This window comes from Rhinolophus ferrumequinum, chromosome 7 (assembly GCF_004115265.2).
Source record: "Rhinolophus ferrumequinum isolate MPI-CBG mRhiFer1 chromosome 7, mRhiFer1_v1.p, whole genome shotgun sequence".
NCBI classification, from domain to species: domain Eukaryota; kingdom Metazoa; phylum Chordata; class Mammalia; order Chiroptera; family Rhinolophidae; genus Rhinolophus; species Rhinolophus ferrumequinum.
In genome coordinates, this window is record NC_046290.1 from 88,048,047 (window position 1) to 88,065,379 (window position 17,333).

At 35.2% G+C, this 17,333-nt stretch overlaps 1 protein-coding gene and 1 pseudogene across 3 annotated transcripts in view; one reads left to right on the forward strand and one right to left on the reverse strand.

The window, feature by feature from the left end:
• PRRC1 (proline rich coiled-coil 1) overlaps positions 1-16,922 on the forward strand; it is a 32,227-nt gene extending 15,305 nt beyond the window's left edge. For all 3 annotated transcript variants that reach the window (XM_033110784.1, XM_033110787.1, XM_033110785.1), the window contains exons 7-9: positions 2,522-2,625; positions 10,262-10,364; positions 14,189-16,922. In XM_033110784.1, the coding sequence (XP_032966675.1) occupies positions 2,522-2,625; positions 10,262-10,364; positions 14,189-14,398 (417 nt within the window). In that variant the 3' untranslated portion in view covers positions 14,399-16,922. The remainder of the gene's footprint in view (positions 1-2,521; positions 2,626-10,261; positions 10,365-14,188) is intronic.
• LOC117025022 (DNA-directed RNA polymerases I, II, and III subunit RPABC4-like) lies at positions 1,363-1,541 on the reverse strand (annotated as a pseudogene).
• Positions 16,923-17,333: the final 411 nt, after the last annotated feature.

Here is a 17,333-nt window from a genome sequence, read left to right on the forward strand (position 1 = left end):
CAGCACTATACACTTGGGGGCCATTTTAAACAGCAGAATCACCAAGAAAAAGCACAACTGTGGAAAACACAGTGCTAACTAATTTTATTGAAAAGTAAATCACAGTTATGACCATTGTTTTATATAGCTTATAGTCAACAAATAGAGCCCTATAGTTAATGTCTACAAGAATGTATGAAAAAGCATGAAATTAGTTCTCTAAAGGAAGGTTCTCAGTAAAAAGTTCTTAGGGGCCTTTGTGTATTTTACTTCAGTTCTGAGATAATTCTTCAGTGTGGCCTCTCTGCTACCTAATTCTTCATCCCCTGTATTGCTGGAAAATAAAGGTAAAATTCCATTCTCCATACCTTAGTAGGGACTAATATTAACATGTCTGTAATTGTGACTCCAAAAGATGCCACATTTAATTAATGTGGTCAAAAGGAAAGAGAGGTCAGTATTTTCATTTTCTCTTCTGGATTCCATAAACAAAACAAAAAGAACAGTTAAACTTGTCTACCTAGCTCACTTTCATGTCTCTTATAGCCGCTAATTAATTTCAGTTAAATATTTTGTGACCCCTGTGAAGTATAAAGTCCAGTGCTGTAGCTTAAAGGAAATTACCCCTGGGACCCTGGAAGCATAAAATCGAGGAATATTTTTTTGTAGTGCATAACTGAGGTATCACCTTCAGAGAGGGATGAATTCTAAGCATCCACTAATCCCCTAATTGTTACTGAATTAACATTTATTTAAACTTCTTTATAATTAAAATTCAGCCATAAGTACCTCTTGGGAGGAGTGAATTAGGGAAATTCACAATATCCAGTATAAAAAATTAAGTTTATATCTTATGTGTTATATTTTCTTTCAAATTCCACACCTGCCTCCTCATTCAGTATTAGATTTGTTGAATACACTATTTAGATTTTTAACATTAGTGATATAGGCCTTTATTTTTCACTTTGTTCAGTTTTTCATGTAGTAAGTTCTTACTGAATGCCTATGAGGTGAGACACTGTGCTAGATACTAGCGATATAAGAGTAAGCGAAAATACAGTCTTGATTTTATTGTACTTTAAATCCTTTCTTCTTTCATCTATCTTTATAAGCTAATGTCTTTATTGTAATTGAACAAAAATAATTTCTTTATATGAACTATTAATTAAACATAAATACAATACGGTTTTTAAAGTGAAATCATGTATATATAGTTATATTCATAAAGTACACTAATCAAAAGCTATACAATAAATTAACAAGAAATCCAAATATTAGGTTGGTGCAAAAGTAATTGCAGTTTTTGCAATTGTTTTTAACCTTTTAAACTGCAATTACTTTTGCACCAAACTAATACAAAACTATTCCTCTGAATTCCATGTTTCATCGAGCATCAAAAACCACTAATCTTTTAGTCCTTTTGTTGTACATTATTCTCTATCTACATTCTCTGCATCTGATTGGATCCCTGGACTGTATTTCATTTTCTGTGTGACATTCTCCACAGATAATATCATTGGCTGCTGCTTTGGGGGTTGAACATCCTTCTGGGTGATGTCCATTTTAAACCCCATGTAGCACAGAGAAACTCCTCACTTGAATAAGCTAATGTCTTAAATTGGTTTACCCGTCCTCATACAGTTGTCACCTTCTGTTCTTCATTTATCTCTGAAATAAATTCAGTTGTCTCTAGAAGTGCCCTAGCTTTCTCAATTTTCATTTGAATAAGAATTAACCTCTTAATCTCATTCACTATTAAGCTCTGCTGTCCATAACAAAAATAGGTATTTATCCATGGCTAATTTTATTCAGAAATAGAAAATTTTTATCTTGTTTTTGAATACATTCTCACACATCATTCATGATCACTGTTCATGAAGCAATTCAGGTAGAAGTAAACAGCAGCCTTGTTCTCATTAATCCAGGTTTTTAGTTTTACTAATAGATATATTTATGATTCTGAGTTACCTGTATAGTGTTCATCGCCCCTCAGTTTCATAAATGGTTATAATATTCCTGAATAAGCTTTGGGGTAATATATACATTTCCAGTTTAAAAAGCTTATTTTGGTTCATATTTTTAAGGTTCTATTTAAAAGGAATCAGAAGAAAGAGAAAAAACATATTTACCATTGATATAATTACATACTTAGAAAATTAGAGACAACTGAAAAACTATTGGGACTGACTACTGAGAGTTTTATTCAGTAAAAGGACCTCTTGCCAGAGCAACAATAAAAAACACATAGTTTCCTTAATATTCCTAATAACCAATTAGAACAGAATACAAAAATAATCCATTTCACTGTAGCAACCAGAACACTAATGCACATTGGAATAATTTGGAAGGTACACTCCAAATTGTTAATACTATACTGAGAGGAACACGATTAGACTTTTTGTCTTCTGTATTTCAGTGTTTATAGTGAGCATATATGTGTTTGTGTATAAATGTATGCATGTATTGCTTGTATAATCATAAATTAGTATATTTAATACTGAATAATCTGAAGTGGTTTCTAACCTACACTGTTGTTATTCAGGGTGCCCAGGAACGGATAGATACTTTGCGTCGAACTGGAGTGATCCATGAAAAACAGATTGCTGTGTCAGTAGAAAACTTTATTGCAGAATTGCTACCTGACAAGTAAGAAGCTTTTTTTTTTTAACATAATTACATTTTTTTCCTTGTAATGAGAATTTTCTCATTAATCTAGATCTTTCTCAAGATCTTTCTTAGCAATTTTAAAATATACAATACAATATTAACTATAGTCACCATGCTGTATATTACTTCTCCGTGACTTATAACTGGAAGTCTGTACCTTTTGACCCCCTTCACCCATGTCTCCAGCCCCGCCTCTGGCAATCACCAGTCTATTTTCTGTATCTCTTGATTTTTGTTTTTTTTGTTTGTTCATTTTTAGATTCCCTATGAAAGTGAAATCATATGATATTTGTCTTTCTCTGACTTATTTCACTTAGCGTAATGCCTTCAGGGTCCATGCATGTTGTCATAAATAGCAAGATTTCCTTTTTCATGGCTGAATAATAATTTGTGTGTGTGTGTGTGTGTGTGTGTGTGTGTGTGTGTCACATTTTCTCTATCCCTTCATCCATCAGTGGACACTTAATGTTACTTCCATGTCTTGGCTATTGTAAATAGTGCTGTAGTGAACATGGGGGTGCAGGTATCTTTTTGAGTTAGTGTTTTCATTTCCTTTGGATGAGTATCCAGAAGTGGAATTAGGTGGATTAGATGGTAGTTCTGTTTTTAATTTTTTGAGGAACCTCCATACTGTTTTCCATACTGCTTTACCAATTTACATTCCCATCAGTGTACACGAGTTCCCTTTTCTCCATATTCTTGCTAACACTTGCTATTTCTTGCCTTTTTGATAATTGCCATTCTAACAGATGTGAGGTTGTATCTCATTGTGATTTTGATTTGCATGTCCCTGATGAATAGTGATGTTGAGCATCTTTTCATGTACCTGTTGGCCATCTGTGTATTTTGTTTGGAAAACGGTCTATTTAGAACGTTTGTTTATTTAATAATTGGAATATTTGGGTTTTTTGCTATGAGTTCTTCACATATTTTAGATACTAACCCCTTATCAGATATATAGTTTGCAAATATGTTCTCCCATTCATTAGGTTGCCTTTTTATTTTGTTGATGGTTGCCTGTGCTCTGCAGAACCTTTTTAGTTTGATGTAGTCCCACTTGTTTATTTTTGCTTTTGTTACCAAATCCAAAAAACCATTGCCAAGACCAGTGTCAAGGAGGTTACCGCCTATAGTTTCTTCAGATTTTATGATTTCAGGTCTTTGTTCCAAGTCTTTAATTCATTTTGAATTAATTTTTGTGTATGGTTTAAAGTTCCAGTTTTTCCAGCACGATTTATTGAAGAGATTCTCCTTTCCCCAGAATATAAATTTTGACTCCTTTGTCATAAATTAATTGACAATACATGTGAGATTATTTCTGGGATCTCTATTCTGTTGCATTGATGTATGTGTCTGTTTTTATGCCAATACCATACTGTTTTGATTATTACAGCTTTGTAATATAGTTGGAAATCAGGGAGCATGATGCCTCCAGATTTTATTTCTCAAGATTGCTTTGGCTGTTCAGTATCTTGTGGTTCCATACAAATTTTACGATCACTTGTTCTGTTTCTGTGAAAAATGCCATTGAAATTTTGATAGGAATTTACTTTCTTTCTCGGATATTTTTATTGGTGTATAGAAATGCAACAGATTTTTATATATTAGTTTTGTATCCTGCAACTTTGCTGTATTCATTTATTATATCTAACAGTTTTTTGATGGAATCTTTAGGGGTTTTTTATACCGTGTTTCCCGAAAAGAAGACCTAGCCGGACAATCAGCTCTAATGTGTCTTTTGGAGCAAAAATTAATATAAGACCTGGTTCTTATTTTACTATAAGATAAGACCGGGTCTTATATTTATATAATATGTATTATTATATATTATGTATTATTATATTATATCTTATATAATAATATAATATAGTATTATATAGCATAATATAATATAATACCAGGTCTTATATTAACTTTTGCTCCAAAAGACGCATTAGAGCTGATTGTCTGGCTAGATCTTATTTTCGGAGGAACAGGGTATGTAATACCATGTATCTGCAAATAGTGACGGTTTTATTTCTTGCTTTCTGACATAGATGCCTTTTCTTGCCTAATTGCTCTGGCTAGGATTTCCAATACCACGTGGAATAAAAGTGGTGAGAGTGGTCATCCTTGTCTTTTTCTTGATCTTAGAGGAAAAGCTTTTAGCTTTTCACTATTGAAGATGATTTTAGCTGTGGGCTTGTCGTATTTGGCCTTTATGTTGAGTTATATTCCCTCTGTACCCACTTTATTGAAAGTTTTTTTGATCATAAATTGGCACTGAATTTTGTCAATTGCTTTTTCTGTATCTGTAGAGATGATCATAGGATTTTTAGCCTTCATTTTGTTAATGTGGTGTAGTACATTGATTTGCATGTGTTGAAACATCCTTGCATCCATGGAAAAATTGCACTTGATCATGGTGTGTCATTTTTTTAATATTGTTGAATTCAGTTTGCTGATATTTTGTTGAGGATTTTTGCATCTATATTCATCAGGGATATTTGCTTGTGTATTTCTTTTGTGGTGTACTTGTCTGGTTTTGGTATCGAGGTAATGGTGGCCTTGTAAAATGAGTTTGGAAGTGTTCCCTCCTTTTCTATGTTTTGGGAGAGTTTGAGAAGGATTGGTATTAATTCTTCCTTAAATACTTGTTTTACGAGTAATTCACTAGTGTAGCTATCTGGTCCTAGTCTTTTGTTTGTTGGGAGGTTTTTTATTAATGCTTCAATCTCCTTATTAGTAATAGGTCTGTTCAGATGTTCTTTTATTATTTAGTCTTGGCAGGTTGTATGTTTCTAGGAATTTATGCATGTCTTCTAGGTTGTACAATTTCTTGGCATATAACTGTTCAGTAAGAGGCTTATGATGTTTCCCTTAAGAGCAAAGTAGAATTGGGTCTAGGAGGCTCACAGTGAATACCTGGCAAAAAATGTATCCAGTTTTAGAACCAGAGAGAAAAGTATGTTCTGGTTTATCTATATTACTAAGTATATGCCCTGTGTGGCTCAGCTCACATTTCTACCCTTTTTAACTATAAAATGAATAATAACCTGTGTTCTAAGAATCTGTTAATAATCAGAACATAGTAGTTTAAGTATAAGGTGATACAGTGGTATATTGACTTGGATGTAATTGACTACCAGTAGCAAACACAGTCATTTACATAATTATTCAGACTAATGGAAGGTATGGACAAGAGGGCCTGGTGACAGTCACCAGATTTGAGTTCTGCTAAGCTCTCATCTCTTTAGTTTGGAAGAAAAAATTCCAGGCAATATAATTTATCATTGTTTTGAGAGCATTGTACTTTTAATAGATGGATTTTTTATGGGAGAATTTTTTTAACATGCTGAATTGATTTCTATAGAAATAACTTCCTAATTGTGTAAATCTACCTTTTTTGTAATCACATTGTGGTTTTGTTGTTTATTTAGTATTGACTAACACTGCCTAATACTTGTGACTATAGTATACAAAACTTTGAGGGTATATTATAGATCTGTTGTTAGAAGAGAAAATGTATACACATAGTACAGTTTTAAATGATTGTATAAGAAAGTATATAATTTTTTGCTGATAGGAAATGTTACATACGTAATTTCAGTAGAGGTAGTGTCAGATGAGATTCATGAATAACTGGGACTTGAACTGGATTTGAAGAATCGGTAGAATTTGGATAAGTAGAAAAAAATAAGGGCATTCTGAATGAAGGAAAAGTTTGAAGATGATTAAGATAAGTCATCTGAGGTCAGTGATTATATCAGCTTCACTGAACGATTTTAGATAGGAAATCAAGAAGTGGTTTGGGGACAAATTGTCAAGAGCTTTGAATGGTAGGTTGAGAAGTTTGAATTTTTCGTGTAAGTCCCAGGGAACCATCCAATGATCATTATTATTTTGTTTTTCCCTCTACCCCTCTATTAACCTTTTACTATTTACTAATGGTTAATTTAGCAATTACATTATGCCTTTTTAATGTATTACATTATAATAAAAATTATGGCTTGAGAATATGGCAACCGTGTTTAATACCATTTACCCTTTTCACTTTTTGCAGTAGTGTTGTCAAGTCTCTTTATTCTGCATATATTTTAAACACCTAAGACATTGCTAGTGGTATTCTGTGCATTCAATATTCATTTGTTTCTTTTCTGAATTCCTTCTGGCATTTTTTGTTTTTCTGTCTGGGATCATTTTCGTTTGATACTACTTTTTAATGGAAGATTAGCTATGAATTCTGAGCTTTTGTCTGTCTGAAAGTGCTTTTAATTCACCTTTGTTTTTGAAGAATGTGTTTGCTGGATATAAAAGTCTTAAGTTGGCAGTTCTTTTCTTGCAGCACTTTAAAGATACATTGTTTTCTGGCTTCCATCATTTCTATTAAGAAGTCAGCAATCTGTCACAATATTTTTTCTGTGAAGATAATGTGTTGTTTTCTCTGTCTGCTTTTAGGAGTTTTTCTCTCTCATTTTATTTTTACAGTTTACTATGGTTTGCCTAGGTTGATTTACTTGTTTTTGTGTTTATTCTTTTGTAGGTTCACTGCTTGCTTCTGTCTTTCATTAGATTGATGTCTTTAATCAGTTTTGGAAAATTTGTGGCCATTATATCTTCAATAGGCCATTATATCCTCTCTTCTTAATCCATATTAGAAGTCAACAGACAGCCTATTTCTCTTTCTTGGACTCTAATTACATGCTTGCGACGTACTGTCAAAAGGTGAACATTTCTCACATTGTCACTTCTTCCCCTGCCCCTCTGCTTTTTCTCTGTTTTTCAGTTTGAGTATTTTCTGTTCACCAGTCTTCAATAATCACCAGGTTCAATAATCTTGCCTTCTGTGTCCAGCTGGCTATTCACCCATACATTGAATTCTTTTCTTTTTAATAGATTCAATTTATCGTATATCTGTATCTTTTCATCTATTTTGACTATTTTTTTACCTCTCTTTTCTTGAATGAGTTAGTAGACAGGATTGTAGAATAACTATAATTCCAATATGTGGGTCACATGTGGGTCTCCTTTGGCCTTTCCTTTTAGTTGGATGATCTATTGCTCTCTGAATGCCTAGAAATCTTTGAAGGTTAGACATTCTTTATAAGAAACTGTGGAGTCCTCAGATGATCTTGAGAAGAGTCACCCTTTCCTCTAATAAAGAGAGTTTTGGGTGTTTGGAAGGGGTGGTGTAGTAACAGATTAAGCTGAGTTGCACTCAGTATGGTTGGACATCTTCAGCTCCCCTTTGAATGGTTCTTTCCATTTGTCCTCCTTGCGTCTGTCACTCTTTGATACCTTTGATTATACGATATCCAGCTTTTCACGGGGAGCATTGGCCTGCTGTAAACTGCTCTGTCATGCCTAGATGTGGTATTTTTTCCTACCAAATTCCTTTGAGCAGAAGAGTAGCATATTAGGAAGATTAGGAATAGTAAATAGTATTAGGAAGTCTGTTGATGGTTTCTAGTATGGATTAGGAGGAGAGAGGACGAAAAGGTTGTGATAGTAAGTTATACAAAGGGGACAGAGGGAGTACATGAGAACAGACAGCAAACCCAGGATCCAAAATACTTGATATTTCCTTCTTTGGCTACTTCTCCCTGTGGCGTTCCTACGGGAAATAAAGGCACGGAAGATAAATGCAAGGAAATGAATGCTTATAACGGAGGCAAGAAAAGATCAATTCAGGAAGAGCAAGTCAGCCAAAAGAAGAATCCCAAATGTGTTTGGCCCGTAGCAAAGAGTAGAGCCAGTATAGAACTAGCTATGATGAACTTTGCATCAGTTCATGCTACATGAGAAAAATTAGCATGCTGTGTAACACACATGGAAAAATGTCTGTGTAAGCATGGGCTGTCCTTATTGTGAGATTAACTTGTCAGATATTAAAATCTTGGGTTATATGTTAAATTTGCTAAAGAGTGTTAAAATATCCTTTCTTTTGTGAATTGACTGGTGATAGGAGATGGTCTATCTTTGTAAAATACAAATTGACACACCTATATCAGTTCTTCAGATTCAATTTTGAAATTTTTTCTGCTACTTGAAGTCTAAATATTTTGGAACCACAATTTTTTTTAAGCCTTTTTCAAGTCAAGTGGCCTCCATATAGGATTGGTCAAGTCCATCTTATTTTACCAAGCACTTGGAGAGGGAAGGGAAGAAAGGGATAGAGATCCTCAGTGATATCCTTGAAAGTGATCAGTGGAGATTACCACTCTTCCTGGAGTGGTGAGTGAGATGAAGTTGAAAGTCGGGAGGAAAACTGAAAATTTCTTCACCCAACAGCACTAGTAGTGAAAGAAATGGAACAGATTTTTGTGGGGATAACAGATATTGCACTTTTAGATTAATTGAGTTGAAGGGGATCTTGAAGTTTTCTAGTGTATTCACTGGCATCACAAAGTCTCTTTCCATCTACCGTCTATAACTGCTTTTCAGGAAGTCCATACCCAGCAGCTGAGTCACTACAGTAAAGGCATTCTGTGTCATCTGCATTATACACAAATCATACAAAACAAAATTTAGCAAACTATTAATTAGCATACCATATAAAATACTATTTAATATTAATTTAAAACAGTTGTCAGATATGTATAACACAGATACAAATACTACAAACTGCCATTTTAATACTCAGCAAGGGTGTTTATGTTACTCTTTTAATACATGTTTTTTTGTTCGTTCTATTTGTTCTTGCTTCTTTGAATATCTAAATAAGTCTCCTAATCCACTTTACATTTCATTATACTTTATTAGATCTACATAATTTTTTAAATAGACATTGAACATTTTCTTGCTATATCCTGTTACTTAAATTCAGGATTTCAGAGCATCTGGTAGTTTTATGATTCTGGTTAGCTATAAAATACTGGTGGGGTTATAGTTGACTTTTAAGTCGATTTTAAAATGTATCACTTTATAATTTGTAAGTATCTTTAAATAGTAAGTTTTTTGATTTCATGAAGATGTTTTCAAAGATTGATTCATTGTGAACAATTCAGCAAATGTGATTAGAAGGGTTTATCAAGAATGAGGAAAGGATTTTTTGCCTCTGAGTTACCTTATTTTTTAATTTTCTAATACTTTTCTAGTTGTTATATGTGGATGATAGAGATGGTAATATAAATTTTCCCATATTTTCTCAAGTGATGTTTTAAATATTACTCACGACAAACTATTTGCATGTGCTCAAATGAGTAAAGTTATCTGTTGCATATGAGTACCCCATCCCATTCTTCTACCCTCATCTTAGCAAAAAAAGGAACTTTCCATGATAAATAATTTTCAGTTATTGTTTTCGTTGTTATTTCCCATTCTTTTTCACCTTTTGGGTTTAAGCCAACGGTAATTTTATACTGTGTTTCCCCGAAAATAAGACCCAGTCTTATTTTAATATAATTTTTGCTCCAAAAGACGCATTAGAGCTGACTGTCCGACTAGGTCTTATTTTCAGGGTAAACACAATATGTTGTTTCTATGGATTGTCCTCTTAAAAATTGATTAGAAAAACATTTTCTTTTTGAAATCTGCTTATGTTTTATTTGAATGATAGTACTTAATTTTACTTTTTTCTGTTCACTATAACTTTTACTTAGTACATAAACAACTTGTAACTCACATTCTGTTACAGATGGTTTGACATTGGTTGTTTGATAGTTGAAGATCCTGTTCATGGCATTCATCTAGAAACATTTACACAAGCCACACCAGTGCCTTCGGAATTTGTACAAAAGGTTAGTTATCTTTTTTTTTTCCTTTCCATTATGCTCCTGAGAAACTTGCAATATTGTCTTCAAAATAAAAATGTGGTTATATTTTTTGTTGGGAATAGCCTTTGTTTTTCAGTTTCCTATTCGTTTCATGTTTCATACCTCCCTACTTTTGTTTACGAACTGTCTTTGAAAAGGTAAACCTTTTCATATAACACGGTTAATCACTATTTTCCTCAATTTTTTTTTATGTGATTGTTTTCCTTACCCTAAAATCAAAAACTTTTACTTTTTCTGTTGGTTTTATGTTCACCTTTCATTTAGTTTCCCCTTTATCCCACATTTTATTTCTCCTGTTACCTTCATTTCCTTTTTCTTTGTCTTAATCTTCCTCTCTTAGTTTGTTCATCTTTGGTAACAAGTAGAAACCTATTTTTTTTCTTAAAGTTTAGAAACCTTAGTGAAAGGCACACGTTCCCCTATCTACATTGTTTCCAGAAGACTGTAAGCATTAATGTATAATGGTTTGATTCCTTCTATATTTTTACATGTTACCTTTAATTCTTTCTTGAACTAAATGGATATAATATATATTTACATTGGGATCTTTGTACTCCTAAATAGTATTTTTGTTGACTTTTTTCCCTGTCCCCCATTTTGTAAAATTTTCATCACATTTTTACTTATGTATATTGTCAAATATTATTTCAAAACTGTCGCAAAGTTTGGCATTTGAGAAGCTCATAAAGCTACTGGGTACTCTCCCAAGAAAACACATGGATGCACTCAGATACAAATTTGGCATATGTGTTCATAGAATCCCTGAAAGCAACTTGTGGCTCTCTTACCTAGGGGTTCACAATTGAGATGGGGACTAAGCATCTACAATTTAGATGCTTAGAATTTTGAAATTGTATTGAATTTTATTTATACCACAGTTTCTTTTCAGAAGTTCAGGAAAGCATTTTCTTAGACGTTAACATTAAACTCACTCCAATATGAAGATGATTTAAAGATTGTAAGCAAACATTATGCATACTGTTATACCAATAAATTAGAAAAATTAGACAATGTGGTTGGTTTTCCAGGAAAGTATAAATTGCCACAGTTGATTTAGGAATAAGAATTAGGTTGACAGGCAGCTGGTTAGCTCAGTTGGTTAGAGCGCGTGCTTTTAACAACAAGGTTGCCGGTTCGATTCTCACATGGGCCAGTGAGCTGCGCCCTCCACAGCTAGATTGAAGACAGCTTGGGCTGCCAGAGAGGTGGCTGCATGGCTCAGTTGGTTAGAGGCGTGCATGCTCTTAACAACAAGGTTGCCGATTAAATTCTCACATGGGATGGTAGGCTGCGCCCCCTGCAACTAAAGACTGAAAACGGCAACTGGACTTAGATGAGCTGCGCCCTCCACAACTAGTTTGAAGGACAACGATTTGACTTGGAGCTAATGGGTCCTGGAAAAACCACACTGTTACCCAATAAAATTAAAAAAAAGAATTAGGTTGAACCATATGAAATTGCTGTCTCTGAAGTCACAAGTAGTCAAATATTGGCAGTTCCTATGATTCAACCTTAATTACCTTCATGAAGCTTTCCAAAAGTCATCTCATTAACATAACAAGACACCTTCATAACTCTTATCACTTAGGAAATTCCAAGTTTTAGGAGTTCCGTGCCAGAAACTGGGATGAAGACCAAATATGTATTATTATAAATCATACTATTACAGTCCACCTCCTGGTCTTCAGACACAGATCTTACAGTGAATCATAAAGGTCAGTCCTAGAATCCCATTCAGTCGTTAATAGCTCTCCAGGCCATTTATGAGAAAGTGTCTCCCAGGGAGAGGCCACGCAGGTTTGTGGTCTGGCTTCTATTTGATCTGTTCAGGTTCCGAAAGCAGAAGTGGTGTCAGCAGTACATGGCTGGCTTCAGCCTTTCAGGCATCTGGTGCAGGCACACCTCAGAGATAACTGCGGGGCCCGTTCCAGACCACCTCAGTAAAGCGAACATTTCAATAAAGCGAGTCACGTGAATTTTTTGACTTCCCAGTACATAGAAAAGTAATATTTATACAGTACTGTAGTTTAAGTAGGCAAACAATGTGCATAGCTTAATTAAAAATTACTTTATTGCAAAAAAAAAAAAAAAAAAAAGGCTAACCATCATCTAAGCCAGTTGGAAAATGGTGCTGATAGACTTGCTTGGCACAGGGTGGCCACGAACCTTCAATTTGTTTAAAAAAAAAAAAAAAAAAAGAAAAAGATATCTGAGGCACAATACAGTGAAGCGCAATAAAATGAGGTATGCCTGTATAATTGAGCTAAGAGATAGTATCATCTCTTGCACTGAGCCTTTTGAGTTGTTAGCATAATATTCAGTTTCCCTCATTACATAAACCATTTACTCATTCCTTTACCCATAGCTACTGTTTTTCCTTCTCTCCGTTTATACCCAAACTTTTCCACCTTTGGAAGGGACATTAGGTTTGGCCCCTGTGCTGGGCTAGGTTGCAGGCTGCACCACTAGTCTAGCAAGTGCCTTTCCCTTAGCCTGTGGACCATCCCCTCAGTAAGCCAGGCTCCCGTTACCCTCCTGCCTGACATACGGCCAGGCCGTTGGCCACTGCCCATGAGTGGTAAAAACCAAACGGGATTTTACCACTGTCCAGTTCTTCCATGACTGCTGGGAAAACAGCATGCACTTCCACCCACCCAGCTGGTTTGTTTTTACCTTCAGTCAGAGTGATGGCCTTCCAAATGGCGTGCTGTCCATTCACTTTGGAACTGCCATCTGTAAACCAAGCAGCTCTTTGTTGTTCAGTTGAGAGCTGTTCATAGGGCACTGTCCACGTGGCAGTCGGCCCAGCAGCTCTTCAGGTGGCTCCAGAGTTAGTCCTAGAAAAAAAGAAACTCCCTCCTTGTATCTTCTCCTTGCATTCTGAGGCAGCATGGTCCTGTGTAAACCATTTGCGTACTGTTACGGAACTCTTCTGAGCGAGCGCTGCCATCCCTGTTAGTATGTTTCTTCAGCATCTCTGTAGGCAGGATGGGTTTCAAAGTTTTAAGATCAGTTTATGTCCTTCAGTCACAGAAGTAGTTTCAGTTAATACTGTCCAATAGCAAGCTAGTAAATGTCCCTCAAATGGAAATTCTCTAGTCCAGAGTCCAGTAGTCATTGCTGGGAGGCACTCACGGGTTTTTGCCGTAAGCCCCAGTCTATGCTCCACAGAAGGCTGCAGCACAGAGATTGTGTCCCTACCAGCACTCTGGCTTCTGTACTGCACTGTGTGGGCAGAGGGTCTTACTGATTCCCAGAAAGCATGTGTAATTAACAGAGCTTGAAGGGCAGATTTACATGCCTTCTGTCTCACAGTACTAGATAAGGGAAATGTTCCCCAGTGAGATACAATGTCCATCACCCAGATACAATCAGGTAAAAAAAAGCAGCCGTTAGCAGTTGGCAGCATTAGCTGTGTTTTTTTTTGAGTTGTCATAATCTCTATTAAAAGTAACTTGAGAGACTTTGAAATGTCACTTATAGGTACAGTGGTACCTCGGTTTTCTAACATAATACATTCCGGAAGACTGTTTGAGTTCTGAAACGTTTGAAAACTGAGGCACGGTTTCCCCATAGAAAGTAATGCAAAATGGTTTAAATCCGTTCCAGACCTTTAAAATCAACCCCTAAAACTGCAAGTTTAGTATGGATTTTACTGTCTAATGATACCATAGATCCATAAAATTCATGGCGTTCGTAAACCAAAATGTTCGTCAATGGAGACATTTGAAAACTGAGGTACCACTGTATTTCCAATGATAAATAATACCAGTTTCATTTTTCCATAGGCTCAAAGTCTAACTCCCGAGGACTACAATCTGAGGTGGTCAGGCCTTTTGGTGACAGTGGGCGAAGTCCTGGAAAAGAATTTAGCAAATGTCAGCCGGACTGATTGGCACTTGACTTTCACGGGCATGTCACGTCGACAGATGATATACAGTGCAGCCAGAGCAATAGCGGGCATGTATAAACAGCGCCTGCCGCCCAGGACCATGTGAGAGGACACTTACCTAGGGGACTGAGCTGTCCTCACCTCGAGCCTGGTGGGAAAGTAGAGATTGTCCCTTCTTAAACTAGGAGCTTCAGTGATCCAGAAGTTTCCACAATTTTCCTGTAGGCTGCAGCTTTTCTTTCTAGAAAGGCATGGTGTCATGCCAGCTGATGAAAAGAAACAGATCCTTTTTATTACTATAATTCATGTACCATAGTTCTCCAAAAAGAAAATATATAAATATTTTTATAGGACAATTTGATATACCAAATTCATGCGGTGCAAATTCATTTATTGAGACATTTAACTTAATGATGTGTACATTATTTTGTTTTTTAAGAAGACAGTTAATTAAAGAATATGTTTATTGGATATTCTTTAAAAGCATTGTTTCTTTTAATTCATGATTAATCTCTTCCTGTCAGTCTTTGAAGTTTCTGTGTGTGCACGTGATCTCAGGTCTGATGCTGAGCGCTGCACTCAGCGGTTTAGCCTGACACCCACTTGTGCACATGTGTGTGCACGTTTTTAACATGGGCCAAAACAACAGAATTGATTGCTTTTTTTTTTGGTTATGTACACACACAGTCTGAATAATTCTACTTTTTCCTTTTTTTCAAAAATAAGTTTTGGCTTTTTACAGATTTATGCTCTGAACACTAGGGTAATGCATTTTGTTTTCTCATTGCTCTATGACAATGAGGTGGCAGATGATTCAAGCATATTTTAAATCAAACATTTGGGTCATTTTTAAACAATGCTATTCAGTATTTCCCATTAAACTGCCAACAGCCATTATTTCTGCTTTCACTCCTCTATATTGCCACTGTAATAGAGAAATTTTTGAGAAGAAATTACTTTGTTATTTATGAGATTGTATGCCTCCTATTTTAAGTTTACTTCTTACTAAGTTTGCCTTAAACACTGCTTTTCTAACTTTGTGCTATTCTGCCTTTACTTTTTATGGAAGTTTTCAAAGAAAATTTTTATATTCAATCTGGTTTACTTAGTCCATTATGTTGGTATTTAGTGAAAGCTTCTGTTTCTTCCAAATAATATATTTTACCATTTGGGGATTTATATGTTAATAAATCAAAATTAAATAGTATTGTCTTACATTTTTCAACTCTATGTATGCAAGTTCAAGTAACTTTTTGAAGATAGTTTCTTATATAAATGCAATTTAATTTTTATTTAGTCTTCTGTGCAGTTCTTCAGATGTAAAAGAATTAGCACAATCTTATATAAAGATTGAAGCTCTTATCCTACATTGTCATCACGTAATGTTTGCTTGTATTATTTGAAGTACTTATTTGGTTTTTGCTGTTTTTTACCCGGGGATGAGATGAGTAAGTATTAATTTTGCAGCTAGGATATATGTTAATTTCCAAGCACTGTATAATGATTGTTCAGTGAAATTCAGACTTCCGTGTCATTAAAAGTAATGAGAGAGAAGAGATGTAACCAGTTGTTGTGGAATAACAGGAACAGAATACTTTTTCCCCTCTTTATTGGTGTTTATAGAATAGTTCGTCTCTGTGTTCCCTATCTTTCACAAATAAGAAAAACCTTTCTCTATCATTTGCATTTATCCTTTATTTTCAAAAGCTACCCTCTTCTAACAGCATTTTATCATGGCATGGCCGGATGACTAATCACAGGGATGAAGGAAAATATTCCCATACTTAAAATATTTTTGCTACTTTCTCTCCTGTCACAGGGAAATTTTACAGATCCTAAAAAGTCTAAGTTTTAATTCTGTTTTTATTTTACCAAGTCTCAAATATTTGATGTGTTTTGAGTGGTTTTCATAGAATCACAAACACTGACATCCCATTAGATGGCTATTTTCTTAGAATCCTCAGATAGCAGTGGCAGAGTTATTCTATGGCCTGGTTGAAGCCAGGTGATTTTCCTGCACCTGGTAATTTGGTAAACCTTTTGCTATTTGAAACAGTGTGAGTGGGTGAGGAGGTGGATTAGGGAAGGGCAGATGGAAAAGAGAAATACATGATCTGCTTCTGGCCATTACTGATTCTTTATTTGGCCCAGACTTATCTTTGAAAGGCCTTAGAGTGTGACTGACTCCACACGCTCAGCCTTCCCAACTGCTTATTTATTTTCTCATCCTTAGATTTCAGTGTTGTACAAAGGGCAAGGAAAGTAAGTCTCACATGCCACAGCACCATTAGCCAGGCAATGTGCTAGTGTTGGTATTGTGGCATAAGATGCTAGTCCTCAGTTAAAGACCAGGGTTCCCTTTACCAAGGGTCCAACTGCCCCTGTTCTTTTCTTGCTCATTTCCTTCTAACTCGTATAGTAGCATTTTTTAGTGAGAGTTGGACGGAGGGCTATTTGCTATTTTCTCCCTCAAGCTTCTTAGGCAAACCTACATAGTACTTCACTGCTGTGTTGTTTTGGTCGTGTTTGTGATTTTTTTTTCCCCCTTCTGAAGTGCTCCAGGAACTACTTACTGAATTTTATAAGCTTGTATATGTCTTTATTTGAATTTAGTGTGGGGGAAAAAAAAACAGGAAAAAAATGCAGGAAGAGCAATTTAACATCAACTTCAGTTCAAGATCCTATTATTAAGTTTATCAGGTAACTTTGGACCTAGAACTGTGCCTCAAACTTCTGGAGTTGGAAAGCTTGAGGCAGTACTAGTACTTTTATCTTCTGATCTCTTATCATTATTACTTCCCATTCTTTGTTCCTCTTTCTCTTAAGGATTAATGAGGTAGAAAATTGAGTAGAACGGTAGAAAGTATAAGTAGATAAGAGTACAGATAAACATGTATTATGTACATCTATTCAAAAATTATGCAAATTAGTGATATACTCAGGGTCAACTAAATTGATATGTTCTTGGCTAAATAAAATTCTTAACAGGAATTTCTGTTCTGTGAAGCCAAACTGATAATATTCTATGTTGTGAAGGCTGT